Source organism: Urtica dioica, chromosome 1 (genome assembly GCF_054948205.1).
Source record: "Urtica dioica subsp. dioica isolate 48M chromosome 1, U.dioica_male_clone48M_v1_H2, whole genome shotgun sequence".
Classification (NCBI taxonomy): domain Eukaryota; kingdom Viridiplantae; phylum Streptophyta; class Magnoliopsida; order Rosales; family Urticaceae; genus Urtica; species Urtica dioica.
Window position 1 is genome coordinate 15,100,498 of NC_142756.1, and position 18,910 is coordinate 15,119,407.

An 18,910-nucleotide genomic window follows, 5' to 3' on the forward strand; every position below is an offset into this window, starting at 1 on the left:
ATTTGCTCTAATCTAAGATTTAAAAGATGTTCTTTCTTTTCTTCCTCCCTTCATTTCGATTTTCAGATTTTTTTTTTAAATTGTGTATATTTAAGGATAAGAACTGTTAATAAGTTAAAGATTGTTAGTAGCCGTGATTACAAAGGATATAGTAGCGATTCAAATTTCAACTTTAAAGGACAAAATGAGAGTACTGTGAAAATCCAGGGTTAACATGTGCAATTTGTTTTTGTGTAAAGAAGAATAATATTTTTAACAAAACAAAAAAGAAAAGAAAAGAATAATACTGTCGTAATTATCGACAGCTTTAGGGGTAAAGTTGGAATAGCATATCAACTAAGCAAATTGAACTTTGAAGTTTGAACTTAACGAGACATTCTATTATTTCCCGCTCCGAATCAGTACTCCTTTTCTTCAACAATGGCGGAGATTAACCACGACCCTCTCTTGCCATGGCTCAGGTTAACTCTTCTCTCTCTCTCTCTCTCTCTCTCTCGTATTCATTCTGAATATTGACTAACGAATCTAATCCAGGTCCGTCAAAACCGCCCTCCGTGATTTCAACCTAAAGACAACCGATTCCGAATCGAACATCCGAACACTCGTCTCGGACTGCATCGCCAAGTTCAAGGAAGATGCTCGATACCGAGACGACCTCCGATTCCTCAAGATCTGGTTCATCCACGTAATCTCGCCTCATTCTAATTTTCCTTTTTTTAGTTTTAAGACTTTTTTTTTTCAGCATTGAAATTCCACTTACAGTTGGTCATATATCTATTTTGTTCTAAATGGGTTTGTAGCTTGGGTTTGCTGAGGATTATGGCAGTGTTTATTCTGAAATGTTGGACAAGAAGATATGTGTTGGCCATTCTATGTTGTATGTATGGTATGGGTGGTTTCTCGAGTTCGAAGAGAAATTGTACGAAGCACATATGGTTTATCAGATGGGCATTATGAGGTACACACATTACGTTTGATTTTTTCAATTCAAGTAATGGGTTTTTTCCCTAAAGATGTCATTGTTATTGTGGGGCCAGGAATGCCGAGCCAGTTGAGTGGTTGAAGAAAGCACAGGCCTCGTTTCTTGATCGCATGACTCACTTAGCCTATAATACTTCGCCTGAAAATGTATGGAAAACATCTCTATTTGTAATCGTCATGCCACATTTGCTGACACGGTATTTACATATGCAGGTTGATGATGGAAAATCCATGGAGTCCGAGGAAAGTTATGTGAATCCGTGGTCCAGCTCTACCATGAAAGAACTGTCGAGAAAGATGATGAAGAAGATTATGGGATACAGAGTGAGTTATATCAATTTCAAAGTTTTGTATCTTTGGATTAGCCGTTCTCTTTCTTATTCTTTATGTTACAGGGATGCCATTCAAGTTCCAAGGCTTGTCCTGGAAAAGTAGCTGTGTCTACTGTGCCAAATCTGTCGAAGAAGCTCCTTGAGATTGGTGATTTCTCTTTTTTCATGTCACTTTCCGTTGCTGATCAGACCTAGACCCGCCTATCTATCAATTTTTTTTATTTTAATTTTAATAATAGATTGAGAAGGAAAAACAAGACGATAGTGTAGAGGCCCAAATTTTTTAAGGAAGAAGCGAAAATAATGGAACAATATAATGTTCGTTTGTAGATCTCTTCCCACGCAAGTTGTTGGCATAAGCTTGAGGACCAAGTTTAGTTCTCAGTCTCACCATGCTTGTGATGATACTCACAGGTAGAAATAAGTATCAAATCAAGGGTTGCGCTGGCCAGGGTGGTTTCGCTCAAGTTTATAGAGCATACGTTAACTCCAATTCAGAAGATGTTGTTGCATTAAAGGTAATGCACTCATCAGCAATATTTTATTAACCCTACAGACTACAAGTTTCCATTACCTTTTATGTTTTAATTTCTTGTAGATTCAGAGCCCTCCTTTCCCTTGGGAGTTCTACATGTATCGCCAACTGGATCATCGAATCGCATCTGAAGAAGTATGTCATGTTCTTGCTATTATGTATACTGTTTTGGGACATGGTTTTCTTATTCTTGTTTTTCCATGTGATAATGTCAGAGGCAAAGCTTTGGTTTCGCTCATCGAATGCATTTGTATTCCGACTGTAGCATACTTGTGTGTGACTTTTTGGGGAGCGGGACGCTTCAGGTTGGTTTATGGTTTGCTTTATATTCTTTAGACCTGTGTCTTTTTTAGCGACAATGATGACATGGAATCTTGTACAGGATGCTATAAATGCATACGCAGTTATTGGAAAGTCCATGGAAGAGGTACTGTGCATTTATTACACCATAGAGATGCTCTACATGCTTGAAGCTTTGCACGGCGCTTCCATCATTCATGGTGACTTTAAGCCTGATAACCTCTTAATTCGTTACGCCAGGTAATCTCTATTTTTTATGTATTAGTGAAAAAATTAAATGAGATTTTTCACTAATACATTAAGATTTTTTCTTCCTTTGGCCCTCGCATGAACTTAAGATCTTTCTTTAGAGAAATATTATCTCTAACGGAGGAAAACCAACCTTTTTATGTTAAGCCTTATTAGGAATTTGGATTTTGAGTAGGGAAATTCAAGGATGGATATAAGTGAAAATGCTACGCTTATGTGTAATAAGACAAATCTACGGGGCTGTGCATTGTAATATGGTATTTTTTAACATGTAATTTATAATGGTGTTAGTGTTGAGCAGATTCTCTTTTTTTTTTTTGTGCAGTGACGACCTAGTAGAAGATGAATTTCGAAGCCGAAGCGGTTCTTGGCGAGACCAGGTTTGGTTGGTATTTATTTAGAGTTAAAAAGTATAACTTAGTCACAAGGCAACTAAAGAGAGATTATGTTGCAGGGCCTTTGCCTTGTTGACTGGGGCAGGGGAATCGATCTTAGTCTCTTTCCAGACGGCACGGAATTCAAGGGAGATTGCAGAACTTCGGGCTTTCGTTGCATCGAAATGCAATGCAATAGGCCGTGGAAGTTTCAGGCGAGAGAGTCTTCTCTTCACACATGTTTTTTTTTTTGCCGATAATACTATTGCGTGAATGTTGAACTAACTCAATCCCAACAGGTAGACACATACGGCGTCTGTGTCATTGTCCACATGATGCTTCACAACCAGTATATGGAGATTCAAGGGAAAGCTTTGCCAGATGGCGGTTATGTTTACCTACCCAAGTCAACCTTTCGACGGTAAAGTCTTTGTCGATTTCTCTAAGTCTTGTGACTTGAATGCTGGTTGATCAATGTAACCAAGTATTGCTGGTTTGTTCAGATACTGGAATGTTGATCTGTGGAAGAACTTCTTCACGAAACTGCTCAACTACAACAACGACAAGGAATCGCTGCGGAGCTTAAGAGAGTCATTCCAGGGCTACATGTGCTCAAATCCTCAGCTCCTAAAGAAGCTTAAAGAATCGCTGGTCAAGCAAAGAGCATCTTTGTGTTCTGCTTAGAAACTAATAAGCACCTGCTTTTCTTGTATAGTACTTGTAATGTAAAGCACATGCTTAGACCATGTGTTTATATATTTGTAAGCCATTATGGTTAACGTACGTGTTAACCTATCCTATCGTTGGTCTCATTTTATAGACTTTATCGAACCAAAAACCGTCTTGTGTTTTAAGAAGTGAATTGTACTTGAAACAGATTTGTTGATAAATTAATATTCCAAACAAACTTCTGTTGTAATTAATAGTCGTTTTGCAGTTGTTTATTTTATCGATTCTAATTGCAAGCCCAACACTGGAGTCAAAGAGTAGTCAAAGTCAAAGCTGTCGGCTGTATCGTACGAGTGTATCACAAGCAAAAAGAAAAAACAAATAGAATTCATTCTCGTAATATACAACGGGGGAGAGTGGCATTGTCGACAAAAAGCGAGCAAACGAGGGCTAGAATCGTCATATCCATTAACCCCCAAACCCTAGTGTCGTTCTCTCTCTCTCTCTCTCTCACTGAGCTTTCACTTGTTTAGCTCTCTGCCTCTCTCTCGACGATCTTTTCTAGGTTTGCGTTTACCTCAATCTATTTATGTTTATATGATTGATTATATAGATATGTTTTCTACAACGAAAGCATTTATCTCGTTTATGGTTTTTGAGAAAGCTGGATTTTCTCTCAAGTGAGTATGAAACTCTTGTGATCGTTTACTAGTATATTTGTTGCTTGACTGGCTCTATTTTAACAGATCGACGTGCTTTTTTGGAAATAAAAGAAAAAAAGTTGTTTTTCTTAACGATTTCTGTGTAACTGGGAGTTTGTTATCCCAATTACAAGCTCTTAAATCGGAGTTTGTTGTATTTCTTTCGTATAATCTGTTTATACAAACTAAGTACACATTATGATAGATCACGATAAATAGGCAAAATTTTATAAGGATTTGTAGGATCAGATATATTTGTAGCCAAAATACTATCATAATCGCTGGTACTGTTTCTCAATACATTTGAAGAACTGTATCTGTATGATTCCAACATTATGCCTTATCGTGGTCATTGTTTTCAGGTCGAATTCCGGGTTGGATCGGAAAAAATGGCGGATGCATCGCAGCATCCGACGGTGTTTCAGAAAATACAGGGTAGATCGAGCCTGATTTCGAGGCTTTCCCCGAACATGTACCCTCGAAACGACCGTGTCTTAGTCGAAGCCCCGGCGGAGGAGAAAGGCGTGGCCGGTTTCGCTGTGGATTTTCTGATGGGAGGCGTTTCGGCGGCGGTCTCCAAAACTGCCGCGGCTCCGATCGAGCGCATCAAGCTGCTGATTCAGAACCAGGACGAGATGATCAAGTCCGGTCGCCTCTCCGAGCCCTACAAGGGAATCTCCGACTGCTTTGCGAGGACCATGAAGGACGAAGGTGTCATTGCTCTCTGGAGAGGCAACACCGCTAACGTCATCAGATATTTCCCCACCCAGGTCCAACCTCTCTCAACCCTTGTTTTGCTCCCCATGATCGTGATTCCAAAAGAAAATCCAAGAGTTCTATCATGACCCACGATTCGATCTCGAAACGGGAGCAAAACCATGAACCCTGATTTGCCTGAATGATTATTCTAAATTCGAAAGATAAAAAAAAAGGGTCCATTAGAGAAATAGTCAACTTAAACGTTTGACATTGCGATATAGCCAACGTTTAGTAAATTTTAGGTAAATAACCATTTTTATATGTAAATCTTAGGTAAATAGCCACTTTCATATACCAAATGTTGGCTATGTACCTAAGATTTACCAAACGTTGGCTATTTTCCTAATTTATTGAAAGAAAACCCCTAAATGTGCTTATAATGCTTGTGATGTTCCTGAGTCTCTTACAATGCTTGTTAATATTGGCTGAATGTGCTTTGGCTTGTGGGGGTGTGTCTGTGTGTATGTCAGGCTTTGAACTTTGCATTTAAGGATTACTTCAAGAGGCTTTTCAACTTCAAGAAAGACAGGGACGGGTACTGGAAATGGTTTGCCGGGAACCTGGCGTCGGGAGGGGCTGCGGGAGCGTCGTCTCTTCTGTTTGTGTACTCGCTCGACTACGCGAGAACGCGTTTGGCCAACGACGCCAAGGCCGCCAAAAAAGGCGGAGAGAGGCAGTTCAACGGCATGGTCGACGTCTATCGCAAGACTCTCAAGTCCGACGGCATCGCCGGCCTCTACCGCGGCTTCAACATCTCCTGCGTCGGGATCATCGTGTACCGCGGGCTCTACTTCGGGATGTACGATTCCCTCAAGCCCGTGCTTCTTGTCGGAGAAATGCAGGCAAGCCCTTCAATTTCATCAAAGTCGTGACAGAGTAATATTGAAAACGTTTTGAACGGTTAGTGGTTAACTGTTAACCGTTCAAAATGGGTTTAAGGTTTAACCTGTTAACCATTTTGCTCACCTTTATGACAGAGCTCAAACGGGTTTCACTTATTATGTGTTCGGTGCTGTTAAATTTTTTTCAGGATAGCTTCCTGGCGAGTTTCATGTTGGGGTGGGGGATCACGATCGGCGCGGGGCTGGCTTCGTACCCGATCGACACTGTGCGTAGAAGAATGATGATGACTTCCGGGGAAGCCGTGAAGTACAGTAGCTCTCTGGACGCGTTCAGGCAGATCGTGAAGAAGGAGGGCTCGAAGTCGCTGTTCAAGGGCGCCGGAGCTAACATCCTGCGTGCCGTTGCCGGCGCCGGAGTTCTCGCCGGATACGATAAGCTTCAGGTCGTTGTTTTGGGAAAGAAATACGGATCCGGCGGCGGTTAATATGACGATGACGACGAAATCTAAGTAACGAGTGGTGGATTGTTTAGAATGAAAGAATTTCGAGTTGTGGTGGTTGCTTTGGCTTTGTGAGAATTATATTTGTAATGTGACTATGCTTGCCTCTCTGTTTGTTACATCCCTACTGAACATTGATTTCACTTTTTTTTTAATATATAAATGCATATTATTATTGTACATAATGTTGCTGTATTGGTCTCAATGTCGTTCGATTAACATGCATCTAATATTAGTGCGGTTTTGAAGCTATAAAGCTGCACTGATACAAGATTGATTTTAGCTGAAGCCTATTGCTTTCATGCTATGCGGTGAGTGAAACATCTTAGTCAAAGAAAAGAAAAAGACGAGAGTTTTCAAGGAGTGAGATGGTATATTCTCAACCTCCATTAAGGTACGAGGTAACACTGTGACTTCCTTGCGACTCAAGAAAGGTAAAAAAAAAACATAATTTTGGCTAAAACTTCCACTTCCAACAACTACAATGAAAGGAGGAAAGTCATTTTCATTGCGCAACACCAATCCCACTTGGCAAAAAACCATCCTCTGTGGACAAAGTTTCAACGTACATACATTAAAAACTGCTTCAAATAGAGAGGCTCTCTGTCTCTTTGTAAGTTTCGGTAACAGTTAAGCGTCGCTTTTACATGTCCTTGTAACAATTCTATCTTCTTCTTCTTATTCTACTCCATCATCATTATCATCAGTATAGGAACAACATGATTATCTACTAATTCTTACAGTAACATTATAGGAACAACATGATTAAGCACAAAGACTAGACCACTAAACTCAACATCAGTCTTGGGCCGAGTATTAATAAACGAACACTAATCTTTGCTGGCTAATAATATTCAACAACAGCAACATGGCTTCCTTGCCCTTTCTGCTCCTCATTTGCTTCTCATCTCTCTTCCTCTTCAACGAAAACTCGGCCGCCAAACACGAGAAGCACAACACCAACCAGAACCCCCGTCTCCGGCGAGCCTACACGGCTCTCCAGGCGTGGAAGAGAGTGATGTACTCCGACCCGATGAACACCACGTCGGACTGGCGGGGCCCGGACGTGTGCGGGTACACGGGAGTGTACTGCGCGCCGGCGCCGCACGACAACAAGACGAGGACGGTGGCGGGGTTGGACCTCAACGGGGCCGACATCGCCGGATTCCTCCCCGAGGAGCTGGGGCTGCTCTCCGACCTGGCGCTGCTCCACCTGAACTCGAACCGCTTCTGCGGCGTGGTCCCGCGCTCCCTCGCGAACCTGACCCTCCTATTCGAGCTCGACCTCAGCAACAACCGCTTCGTGGGCCCGTTCCCGTTCCCCGTCCTCGACCTCCCCGCCCTCAAGTTCCTCGACATCCGCTACAACGAGTTCGAGGGCCCCGTGCCGCCGCAAGTCTTCGCCAACGGCCTCGACGCCGTCTTCGTCAACAACAACCGCTTCGCGGGGCTTTCTTCGTTCCCAAGCAACGCGAGCGTGGCGGTTCTCGTGCTCGCCAACAACCGGTTCTCGGGCGGGAAGCTTCCGGAAGGGATAGGGAGGCTGGCGGGGACGCTCGAGGAGCTCGTGGCCACCAACGCCAACCTCGCCGGGTGTCTCCCCGAGGAGCTGGGACTGCTGAGGAACCTGAGGCTCCTCGACTTGAGCTCGAACGCCTTGGATGGCTCGCTGCCTTACTCCATGGCGGGGCTGCAAAGCCTCGAGCGCCTCAACGTGGCCCACAACCGCCTCTCCGGGGCCGTCCCCGCCGGAATCTGCTGCCTCCCAAAGCTGACCAACTTGACAGTTTCCTACAACTTCTTGTGCGGTGAAAACGAGGCGTGCCTTGCCTTGGGGTCCAAGAAAGGGTCGGTCCTCGACGACCGGCGAAACTGCCTCCCCGACCGGCCCTTCCAGCGCTCGTTCAACGTCTGCCAACCCTTCCTCTCCCATTGTTATTAGAGTTATATCTATCTATCTATTCATATATGTGTTTCTTGTCCATGATGTGCTTTGTGTTATATGTTGTACTGTATTGTTTAGATATTCCAATGGGATAAAGTTGTTTTTGGTGAACACTTGCAATAAATTGGATACGTGTTATGTGGTATGTAAAGGAAGAAAAGGGCTGATTTAATTCTCGAAGAAAAAATTATGTACGAGATATGTACAAAAATTTTGATACATGGAAATGAAAAGTAAGAATAATCATCAGTATATCAATATTTGTAAACCCTCCTCCCTCTCTCATCTCAAGCTTGTGTTTTTATTTCTACTAAAATTGTGGAAATGATATTCAGGCCGGTGGGAGCGGTCTCCGGCAAGTGGGGCACTCCATCTTGATGTCCATCCACCGTTGTAAGCACGGCGAATGGAAGAAATGATCGCACGGCGTTACCTGCCAAACAAGCAATCAACATATTATTATTATTATTATTAGTGATTAGTGGAAATGACTTTCACTACCTTCTTCAAACTTAATCCCTCAAATACCCATTTACTTTTTAATCGCATAAATATCTCTTTTCAGGCTATTTTCCTCCTTGTTTACCTTGTTTTTAATGGTTCAAGTTTTGATTCATCGAAATTAGGAGAAAATCGTCCGGCAAATTTGTGGAAGGTTTGAAAAACTTTAGCTATGTATGGAATTAACATCTTCAAATGACGCATTTGTGTAACTCTCTCATATTATCATCATTTGCTTTTTTTTTTTTAACCTACATAGAAATAAAATAGAGTTTTGCGTCTCTTACCATGCAATCGATTGTCCGCTCCGTCAGATCAACGGCCGTCATGCATATCACGCAGTCCGTGGCGTGCCTTGTTTCCTCGTCAAACTTCCTGTTGTAGCTGTACTTCTCCGGTAGAATCTGTGCCAAAAAACATAACAAACCGAAACAAAAGCAATATTAAACAAAGACCGTCTCGGTTACAAATGGCTAAAAAAGGGAAACACGATGATGTTCAACCTGACGGGGGATGAAGCAGCGAGAGCCGAGGTAGTGCTGAAGAAGAAGAACGAGCGCTTGGAGAGCCACGAATGCGACGAGAGCGGCGCACCAAGTGCGGTCGGGCTCGATCCGCATGAAGTTGTTTGGGCACCCGAATATGTAGAGAGGCACGGCGAGGCGAGTCAGAGTCACTCCCACGATGTAGTGCGGGTGCAAAGGCTTCCTCGAGTCTCTCATCACGTTCGTCACTATCTGAGGCACCCAGAACGAGTACATCACCACGATGATGAGTCTCAGGTAGTTGTGGAACTCGTACATCATCAAAATGCCTCCCAAGAGAATCCCGTCTGAGCAACAAACAGACAAATTCAGACGAGCACTGGAAAGCTGACTGTGAAGTGAGGTAATAGTAGGAGAGCTTACAGAAACGGGTGTATAGAACAGAGAGCTCGCGCCTCATAGTCTCCCAGGCATCTCCACTATTGGTCGGTCTGTTGGCTTTCCATATGGCAAGAAGATATCTCATCTCGAATATCGAGAACACCACAAACTTGAAAAAAGCAGCCGTTGCAAACGCGTTAAACAACGACTCTGCAACAACAACAGCAACGTTCAAACGAAGAATTAACAACTCGTTCTCTGAATTAATTATGTTCAAACAAATGGGCTACATATCTCCTAAGTGGCGTTGGCAACATCTGAATCCCATATCTATCTGAATATTGGATCAAAAGTTCCGGTATATATACAGACAAATCAGGCTACCTTCTGATTCAGGGCCAAGTTCTCCATTGGGATTCTTAGACAAATTTCTCCACTTGAAGGCTGGTCAAGTGCAATTTAAATTAAAAACAGACTTAGCTCAAAGTTCAAAAGCCACAAAGCTACTGGAAACTAGTGCTGCGATCTATGATCAGCTGTAAAGACTGAAACACGCCCAGAGAGTTTTGACCCACAAACTCCCAAACGATACCCGACACTTGAAACAAAGGCCAACAACACTTCTATGGAACCAAAAAAAAGATTGACCGCGAATCTTACCTACTAAAATTCCTGCGGTGAGATGTATAAGGCAAAGATAAGCATCGATGATGGCTTGCTGTCCGATCGTAATAATAGAGACTTTAGAAGCGCCCTGAGAACAAGCAACATCGACATCATAACACATCATTAGAACATGATCATAATATTCCTCTAAAAAACTATGTTCATGAATATAAAATTAATTTGTACCGATTGAGTGTTGCTATGCTCCATCTGCCGAATCAAAAGAAGAACTTGAAGGAACGAAACCTGAGACAGACATTAAGGAAAGCAAAGAAAAGCTGCCACACTACACAACTGCCTCTGATTGTTCTTACAGGTTAACGTGACATGTATAGAAGAAGGATACAAAAGTGACCATTAGCGTATAGTTCACTGCCTTGTTGTAGTAGACCTCAATATTGACTGAAGTTGCATTTAGTAGTAAGGGCGAAAAGCAGTCCCCATCGTCAGCCACAGAGGGACTTTCCATTAGTCCTTCCAATTGATACTTGTCCCGTTCTCCATCTACAACAAATTTCAGTGATTGTTCACAAACAAGAAAAGGTTTTGGAAATATGGTATACACAAATGTTGAGATTATTTGCACGCCGAGAGACTTTTCAGTACCATTCTGGCTGGACGAGATTCGTGAAATCTGGGCTGCGATTTCGATGTTGCAATGCTTCTCCATTTCATATATCGGTGCTGCGAGCGAAACTAAATTAAACGACTAAAAAAGAGAATGGAAATAAATTTCACAGTGAAGTAGAAAATTACAGTGTTTCTTCCTCCATATTTTATCTCGTGGAGATTCTTGGAACACCTGAGACGAGAAAACTCCAAGCTGTTCAAGAGGTAATTAAAACAGGTAAGAGTCAGAAGTATCTCGGGGGCATTGGTGTGTGAACAAAAATAAAGACAATGTTCTTTTGTATAAATGACTTAAATAAACGAATGAGGTAACCAGAAGAAACATTACCGCACAAACATCAATTCCTAAAAAAAAAAGAAAAAAAAAGAGACCATCTTATAGGCCTTTCCTGAATGGGAATCAACAAAGGAATTTTATTTTAGTACATCTTTCAAACCTAAAACCTGTGAGGAGCTCTTAAGACTCGAGATTATAAACAGAAATATATAACTTCATTGATGATAAACTCACCAAATGATATGGATTAGATAGTATGTAATCTTCATCTTGGCCTAACTCTCCATCCTTTGGACTGCGATATCATAGTGAGAAAACATAAGTAAGAACTTCAATGTAACTTGCATATAAAGCACGTTTCACTAACTACTAATAAGACTAATCGGGTTTAAAGTAAAACTCCAAGCATAAGTTAAAATATGAATACATTAACAAGACCCAAAATCAGGAAATTTTACCTATTAGCTACGATTCGAAGCTGTCTAAAAGGCCAAATGTATACTCCTTCCACTCTGATTTGAACATTACCAGCATTGTTCTCGTTGTCAAATTCATGGAAAATAATTAAACCCTGTTTGTCAGCAAAGAAGAGGAATGAAATCACAGAAGCTATATGTTGATAACATAAAATATCGTTTCCTTATAATACTTGGAGCGTGTGAAAAGAATAGTAAGGAAAAAGAAAAGAAAATAAAATGCATGCGCAACAGTTCATATCATATCAGATTTGCTCAAATTGATGTCTTCCTATGTTGATTGCAAAGCATGGATGGATTATCGACGGATTTAGGATTTACGATATGCTTATCAGACCTTTTAAAAAAATAGTATAAACCACGAACAAATACCGAGGACCGGGTAATCTTAGCAACACAATATCATCTGAGAAGAACCTAGAGGAAATCGAAAAATAGACTCTCACTACGAGTATATATGAAAATCATGTTGGACACATTTGTATGTTTCGCACACATAAAGGCTTAGAGACAAGCAGAATGTAGCAGACAAGCTCAGAGTTCAAACCATTAACTCAAATTTAAACAACACGGCATTTATTAGAAACAGCAGAAATCACTCACCTGGACATAGTGTACGCCATTTATTTTTGTCGGTGTACTAAATAACTCGATTACAGAATTTCCCGAGAATTTCTTTACATCGGGAAATTTGGAGGAGCTATTGCTGGAAAACTTCCAAGTCCCTGCAATTCCGCAACACAGCGCAATGTAATGCACAAATTTGTTAGTGTTAATGAACAAAGCTCTATGACTGTAAACTTGTGATATACATCAACTAGGAATCATATAAAAAGAAAAAGTTCCAGTCTTTATGACTCTCATGTAAAAGTACACGTGGTAAAGTAAAAGAGAGAATGGTAACAAATGAACGAAACGAACCTCTGTAAGTTCCGGTAATATTCCATGCAGAAAACGGACCAATGTCACTTTCGTCTTTCCTAGTAAATAACCACTGCTTCATGAAAAACAAACAAACCACCAACAAGAAATATAAGCACCAAAATTCTCATCTAACGAATTCAATGGACTAGAGCCTGAACATGTGATCTGAAATCAATCTCTAATGGTCTTTTCTCTTCAATATATATATAACATTGTCTGATTCAACAACAGTCTAACTAAGCAAATAAAGCAGTGTCTAAACCTCTTTCTAGTGATCACCAAAACCTAATTCACAAAATCTACAGTCAACACACGAAAAAAAAAAAAAAAAAAGTGATGGAATTGTTAAAAAAAAAAGAGAGTAATTAATTTAACCAACCTCATCGTCCCAAGTACGAGCCCTTTCTCTGAGAGGTCTGAGGCCCAACACAGCCACAGGCTCTAAAACAACTAAACACGCCCAAAATCCAAAGCAAACCCACCTCAGAATTCCTAATCTCTCGCTCACCATTTCAAAGTAGTGTCCGCACTATATATATATAATAATAAAAAAAAAAAAAGAAAAAAAAGAAGCTCAACTAAAATTCCAACAATTTATTGTGTTTGACTTGCGAGATGGCTGTTATTATCACTACTAATTGCCGTTGATGATGTTCTAATAGAAAGCGAAACCCCCGAAGAAGAAACCAAAATCAACAAACCCATATCAAGAGAAAAAAGAAAGAAGAGAAAGGGGTTGCTTGAAGCAGAGTCAACAATCGGAAACAAACCCCCAAAATTTTGATCTGAAAGAGAAAGAGAAAGCTCAACGACTAATTAATTGACCATCTCAGCCTAACTCGCTCAAAGCAACAATAACAACAGCAACCAAAAATGCGACTTCTTCGGGATTATATACCTTCACCAACCATAATCGAATTAGTTACACATATGATTACGCAAAAAACACAATATTATAATATAATAATTTAAGCTATTATTGTTTTTACAATAATTGAGTTTGGTTTCTGGAGTAGTGGTATTTTTCTTATATATAAATTATTTGGAAGGGTTGACACGTCTGAGGAAGGCGAAAGTCGCGAGCTTTGGTAAAATGGAAGTCAGAGAGAGAAGAGAAGACTACATATAAGTGAGAGAGAGTTATGCGACTGCGAAACCACGCGCTATCAACGACGGTTCGTTATTTTGCCTAAAATTTGACGGGATCTTTTGGGCCTGGGCCTGCTGCTAAAAAGACGACATGTCGTTGATGAGCCATGAGAATACATTGTGGAAATTGCACGCGTAAGCGTGTTTTTTTTTTAATAACATTGTTTATGTTTTATGCTCTATTTAATTTTTTTTACTGTTTATAAACATTATTTTAAATGAAAATTGACAACAACAACACCAATTAACACTTATCAAAAACCAACCAAAAATCAACTAATTCGTGATCGATTTGAAACTAAATGTGTCAATATTTGAGTTTTGGTCGAGTTTTGGTAATTACCAAGTAAATAATATTATTGATGTTAATTTTTTTATTTTAAAACAATCACTATTTTAAAATATTTCATGTAAATTTTTTGATGAAATTTGAGAACTGAACGTGTATGTCCCACTTTTTTGAGCGATAAACAATCTTTGCCTCATTATTATTAAGAAAGAAAACATCAACTTCTAAATCAATACCTCAAATAAATGTTATATGCAAATATTTGACATTATAAAGAAAGAAAAAGAAACATAAAAGACAATAGAAACATACCATACCAAATTTTCAAGAAAATTCACCACGTAACCAACTTTTAAATTTAGAATAAAAGACACGTTTGCCCCCTGAATTATGGCGTCGACAAGAATACACTCCTCCTACTTTAAAAACTAAATATTTTCCCCTTAATCTTTGTTTTGATTTCAGTTTAATCCTTCCGTCTAAAATTTTGTCAAATCGTCAGTTAAATAAGCACATGACTCTCATGTGATAGGTAAAATTAAGGCTTTATGTATAATATGCATCTAATATGAGAGAAAAAAAATTATATTAAAAAATTATTTCTCAAAACTAAAAAAAAAATTACAATTAAAACATGAAACATTTTACTGCATATCTCTCTCTCTCTCTCTCTCTCTCTCTCTCTCTCTCTCTCTATCCATGGCGAACGAACTGAACCAAAAAATGTGCCTCTTCTATTAGCTCCGAAATCTCAGTCCAAAAAAAACCCAAACAACGAGTCAAAATTACATGAGGAATCGGCAATGGCGATGCCGAGAAAAAGCCCCTTCGGTCTCAGAGGCCCTCCTCGTCGTCGCACGCCAAGGAGAAAAGCGATTTGAGGTGATATGATTTGGGTAAAAAAAAATTTAAAAAAATATGGGTTTCAAATTCCATTTATTTCTGGGAGTTGTGTGTGCGTCGATCTTGGCCAAAAATGACGTTGACAATCTTGAGGATGCCGTGAACGAGTTGATTCCGACGGAGGAGGAGGTGATTGGGTTTCAGATTAACGGTGTGTTTGTTCACGTCCCCAACCACCTGTAAAAACCTCGACAAGCTCCAACAAGAGAAAGCTCGGAGCTTTCTTAGATCGACGAGTTGAAGAAGCTCCTTGTATATATACCGAATTCAACGACTCCATCAATCTCGAGGTGGACTAGAATAAATCGAGTTTTCATTTACTTTTCTCTTCTGTTATCTTTTTTGCTTCTCAACTGAAAAATTTCATGTCATTTTGATATGTGTTTTGTGTATTTGAGTTTGTTTTGGGATATTGAAATAAATGGCTCTGTTAAGCTCTTTTTTTTTTTTTTTTTTTTTCTTTCCATTTATCAGCTTTAGTGTTTAGGATCTTTGAAGGAAGAAGAAAAAGATCATAAGACAGAGTTCATATTCTATTTTCATGTATTGTTGATAATAAAATTGAAAAAGAAGAGTTCAGTAAAAATCGCAGGAAAAAAAAGAAACATAAAAGAGCAATGTAACGAAGATAAAGAAAGAGAGAGAGAGAGAGAGAGAGAGAGAGAGAGAGAGAGAGAGAGAGAGAGAGAGAGAGAGAGAGAGAGAGAGAGAGAGAGAGAGAGTGATTTTTTTAATTTTTTACTTGTTAATTTTAATACTTTAAAATGAATAAAACAAAAGGATGTTAAAGACATTTACGAAATTTTCTTTTTTTAATTGTCATGTGATAAAACTGTGTCAATTTAACAGACGTTTGGATTCAAAATAGACAGAAGGACCATGATGTTATAAAAACTGATATTAGGGGGCAAATAAGTCGATTTTATAGTACGAGGAGTGTATTCTCATGACCGCCTTAATTCAGGGGGTAAATATGTCTTTTATCCTTAAATTTATTCCAAAATTATCAATTTTTCATAGTTAATTTAAATGTTTTTTTAACCTAAACTATGAGTAATAGTAGATTTTAAAAAGTAAATAGTCTGAGTTGAGTGATTAGTATGTCTTTGGGCAAAAGTTGTGAATGAAAAGCTCAAAAATCAATCAAAATGATAAATATATTAGGGACATAAGGTAAGGACTAAGAATCACAAAACAGAACCGATAAAATCAGAGGTTGAAATCATACGATGAATAGTCAAACAAAAAGTTGAACGTGTAGCTAAGCATCTTTAGAAGTAATTGTTGTCACAAAGCGATCAATCCATACACTAAATTCACTCAAAAATACGTGTGCTATGATTATAAAAGCATATTTGTTGTTAACCACGTTTTTAGGTTGATATTTAGAACCATCCGTGGTTCGATCTAGGGTCAGACCCTATGCCCGCACGTAAATTGGTTGTGGTGAAGTTCTTCTCTTCTTGTCGTCTTCGTCTCGTTAATGAATCTTTTTTGTGCTTCTCGTGACCATCGTGCTCGTCACGTTTGTCAAATCCTCGAGTCTTCGGGCGTTTGATTATTCGGGTCTTCGAGCTTCCAGATATTTGGATCTTCGAGTCTTCGGGGTCGTCCACGTTATTCGAGTTCTTTGTCGTATCCTTGGATTCTTGCTTTCTTCAACATCTTTGAACCTCTCTCCGAGACTTTGCGTTCAACTCATGGAATCTCTCTCCGGAGACTTGCCTTCAACCCGTAAAACTTCTCTCGAACCCTTGCCTTCAACCCTTGATCTTCTCTCGAAGTCTTCGTGTCCTCGTGTTCTTCGTCGAGACTTCATGTCCTCGCACCTTCACCCAACGCATAAGAAAAAAATTAACCTAGAAGGACACAAAGGGTTTTCTCTCGAAGCGCGTTCCGACACTTAGTATTAGTCATGTTGTATTGTGTTCTTGGTGAACAATTCGTGCTCGTCTTTATTTTTTCTAAAGAGAGAGAATTGTGATGTGAGTTTGGTAGAGTTTTGACAAGTCAAGTGAACTTACCTTGGAATGAGAGTGGGAAGGGTATTTATAGTGCCTTTGAGATACATGAAAAGCCTTGTTTGAGCCTTGGAGGCTTGTGGGTCAAGGAGTGGTCGTGTACTCTTGGGTTGGCGGCAACATGGTGGAGTTGGCGGCGTGCATGGAGGTTGGCGGCCAATGGATCAGTTTGCGACATCAAGTGAGATGGCGGGATTTTTGGAGGAGTTGAGGACCATGGGTGAGGTTGGCGGCAGGCAAGGTCATGGTGGCTTTTTGGGGTTGGCGGCCAAGGTCTTGTGTAATGTATAAACTTTTGTAAACGCTCTACTTGTGAAGTTTTTTTTTTAAAAGGACTTATGTGCAAAGTTTTGAGGGACGAAAGTGAAAGAAAAAGAGAAGTAGGGGTTGATTTAAGAGAGTTGTGGCAGGATGAGATTGGTCCACGTTTGCACGCGTGGCACGATGAGACGCGGACACCTAGCCTCCCTCTCTTTCTCTCGCTGCCACCTCATCACTCTCATCTCTCTCTTTTTCTCACTCTCTCGGTCACGCTCTCTCTCTCCTCTATCTCCACTTCTTCTTCTTCTTTCTTCTTCTCCTTCTCCTTCGCTTCTCTCTCGACCAAACGAACCACCAGACGAAAAAAAAAGAAGACAAAACTCTCGGCCGCTCCTCTGCTCGTCACCGAGCCATCATCACCGCCACCACCTTCAACTCTTCATCTTCTTCTTTCTTCCTCTCCTTCGCGCGCCATCACCCAGCACCGAGCTCCACCGCGCGCTCCGGCCCGAGGAAGAACAGCGCCGCCGAGTCACGTCGTCGCTGCCATCACCTCTCACTCGCCTTCCTCTCTCTCTCTCTCCTTCGCGCGTCACGTGGTGCCGAGCCATCGCGCGCGCCTCGACTGAGTGACGCGACGCCGCCGCGAGCTCGCCGTGACCACCGCCCGAGAAGGAGACGCCGGGAACAAGCAACCGAGCGATGAGGACACCGAATTCGTGAAAATCTCGGTAAGAACAAGCTAAACCGAATTGATTTTTCTGAGAAATTAGGGTTTGAAATTCCGAATTGGGGATTTTCAAATCCGAGTTGATTTCGGTTAAATTGATTGGTTTTAATTGTTCATTAGACTCGATTAATGATGTTTGTGACTTGAATTTGAAGATTGGATTCGGATTTCTGGGTATTGTTTGATTTTGGCCGAAAATAAGATGAACTAGGGTTTGATTTTGGGGCTTTTTTATTCTGCGATTTGTTTGTTGTTAGTATCTGAGGCTGTGATGATGAACTTAAGACTCTGAATACTTGTTTGAGTGATGTCTTAACCGTGAGTTTGTTTGGTTTGGGATTTGTGTGGCCGTGTGTTGTCTTGGCCGTGTGACTTGGTTGAGCCGTATGTTTGTTGTGGCCGTGAACTTGGTCTCGGGTATGCGTTTTAGTTCACAAATAATAATGATAAAGTCTGAGCCTCGATTTGAGTTTTGTGGTCGTTTCCGGTCAGTTGGATTTATGTTGAGTTCGCTTGATTGGGTTATGGGTTCGGGTTTTGAGTTATGTGATATCGGAATTTGGTTTTAAGATGTTAACTCGTCGTTGGGTTCCAGGTTTGATTTACAGACATTGACGGACGGACGGGAACCAGACGAGTCGAGAGCGTTGAGATTAGCCTCTGAAGATCTCAAGTTGATAGAGTTATCGAAATAAAGCTCGATTAACTCGTGAGTTTTAAATCGCTTACAGCGTTTAAATACTCTTATATATGTACTTTCAGTATTTAAATAAATAATTTAGAATTATTTATTTAATAATGTTTATGAATTTAATTTAATTATTCATTTGGAATTCTCGGTTATTTTTAATTTCGGATTATTTAATTTATTTAAGACTCATGAGTACTCGTTGAACATTATTTCGTATCACTCTCGATATGAGGATACGTGAGTCTTGAATAAACTTCCGAAAAACCGGGGAATAATAAATTAAATTCTCGAATTCCGAACCGACTCTAATCCCGACAACGAACCCTATTATCTTTAAGT

The 18,910-nt window shown here is 40.3% G+C and overlaps 4 protein-coding genes across 12 annotated transcripts; 3 read left to right on the plus strand and 1 right to left on the minus strand.

Annotated features, from left to right (window-relative positions):
• The first annotated feature begins 396 nt into the window (after positions 1-396).
• LOC149407453 (protein kinase and Mad3-BUB1-I domain-containing protein) lies at positions 397-3,708 on the plus strand. Its single transcript, XM_089613923.1, has 14 exons — positions 397-461; positions 535-685; positions 801-958; positions 1,038-1,128; positions 1,195-1,305; positions 1,377-1,461; positions 1,728-1,831; positions 1,912-1,983; positions 2,064-2,153; positions 2,231-2,388; positions 2,723-2,777; positions 2,852-2,986; positions 3,071-3,192; positions 3,275-3,708. The coding sequence occupies exons 1-14, from the start codon at positions 421-423 to the stop codon at positions 3,453-3,455; spliced, it is 1,554 nt and encodes a 517-aa protein (XP_089470049.1). The 5' UTR covers positions 397-420; the 3' UTR covers positions 3,456-3,708.
• Positions 3,709-3,830: 122 nt separating this feature from the next.
• Positions 3,831-6,427, plus strand: AAC3 (ADP/ATP carrier 3). Of its 2 annotated transcripts, none has more exons than XM_089613924.1 (4): positions 3,831-4,005; positions 4,504-4,911; positions 5,371-5,742; positions 5,931-6,427. In XM_089613924.1, the coding sequence occupies exons 2-4, from the start codon at positions 4,531-4,533 to the stop codon at positions 6,225-6,227; spliced, it is 1,050 nt and encodes a 349-aa protein (XP_089470050.1). In that variant the 5' UTR covers positions 3,831-4,005; positions 4,504-4,530; the 3' UTR covers positions 6,228-6,427. The 2 variants fall into 2 exon arrangements, with proteins under 2 accessions (XP_089470050.1, XP_089470052.1); XM_089613926.1 differs by lacking the exon at positions 3,831-4,005 and adding an exon at positions 4,009-4,120.
• Positions 6,428-6,814: 387 nt separating this feature from the next.
• Positions 6,815-8,209, plus strand: LOC149407455 (Leucine-rich repeat (LRR) family protein). Its single transcript, XM_089613988.1, has one exon. The coding sequence runs from the start codon at positions 7,111-7,113 to the stop codon at positions 8,182-8,184; it is 1,074 nt and encodes a 357-aa protein (XP_089470114.1). The 5' UTR covers positions 6,815-7,110; the 3' UTR covers positions 8,185-8,209.
• Positions 8,210-8,334: 125 nt separating this feature from the next.
• On the minus strand, positions 8,335-13,646 carry LOC149407456 (transmembrane E3 ubiquitin-protein ligase FLY1-like). 8 transcript variants are annotated; one of them, XM_089613940.1, is made up of 16 exons: positions 13,426-13,646; positions 12,907-13,056; positions 12,525-12,600; positions 12,207-12,328; positions 11,586-11,698; positions 11,362-11,422; positions 10,977-11,043; positions 10,827-10,904; positions 10,567-10,724; positions 10,407-10,466; positions 10,215-10,308; positions 9,939-9,998; positions 9,597-9,764; positions 9,192-9,520; positions 8,976-9,092; positions 8,335-8,620 (listed from the first exon to the last, which is right to left on the minus strand). In XM_089613940.1, the coding sequence occupies exons 2-16, from the start codon at positions 13,036-13,038 to the stop codon at positions 8,519-8,521; spliced, it is 1,737 nt and encodes a 578-aa protein (XP_089470066.1). In that variant the 5' UTR covers positions 13,039-13,056; positions 13,426-13,646; the 3' UTR covers positions 8,335-8,518. The 8 variants fall into 8 exon arrangements, with proteins under 8 accessions (XP_089470066.1, XP_089470083.1, XP_089470090.1 ...); XM_089613957.1 differs by having other exon boundaries at positions 12,525-12,597; positions 13,426-13,645; XM_089613964.1 differs by having other exon boundaries at positions 12,525-12,597; positions 13,298-13,633.
• Between the last annotated feature and the right edge of the window lie 5,264 nt (positions 13,647-18,910).

Bases quoted from the DNA above. Each gene is read 5' to 3' on its own strand.
- LOC149407453 (XM_089613923.1), top strand. From the start codon at position 421: ATGGCGGAGATTAACCACGACCCTCTCTTGCCATGGCTCAG. The intron at 959-1,037 runs GTACACACATTA...TTGTGGGGCCAG, and splicing joins TATCAGATGGGCATTATGAG to GAATGCCGAGCCAGTTGAGT. The intron at 2,154-2,230 runs GTTGGTTTATGG...AATCTTGTACAG, and splicing joins TGGGGAGCGGGACGCTTCAG to GATGCTATAAATGCATACGC.
- AAC3 (XM_089613924.1), top strand. From the start codon at position 4,531: ATGGCGGATGCATCGCAGCATCCGACGGTGTTTCAGAAAATACAGGGT. The intron at 4,912-5,370 runs GTCCAACCTCTC...TGTGTATGTCAG, and splicing joins TCAGATATTTCCCCACCCAG to GCTTTGAACTTTGCATTTAA. The intron at 5,743-5,930 runs GCAAGCCCTTCA...AATTTTTTTCAG, and splicing joins TTCTTGTCGGAGAAATGCAG to GATAGCTTCCTGGCGAGTTT.
- LOC149407455 (XM_089613988.1), top strand. From the start codon at position 7,111: ATGGCTTCCTTGCCCTTTCTGCTCCTCATTTGCTTCTCATCTCTCTTC.
- LOC149407456 (XM_089613940.1), bottom strand. From the start codon at position 13,038: ATGGTGAGCGAGAGATTAGGAATTCTGAGGTGGGTTTGCTTTGGATTT. The intron at 12,329-12,524 runs GTTCGTTTCGTT...GCGGAATTGCAG, and splicing joins TATTACCGGAACTTACAGAG to GGACTTGGAAGTTTTCCAGC. The intron at 9,999-10,214 runs GTAAGATTCGCG...GCACTTGACCAG, and splicing joins CACCGCAGGAATTTTAGTAG to CCTTCAAGTGGAGAAATTTG.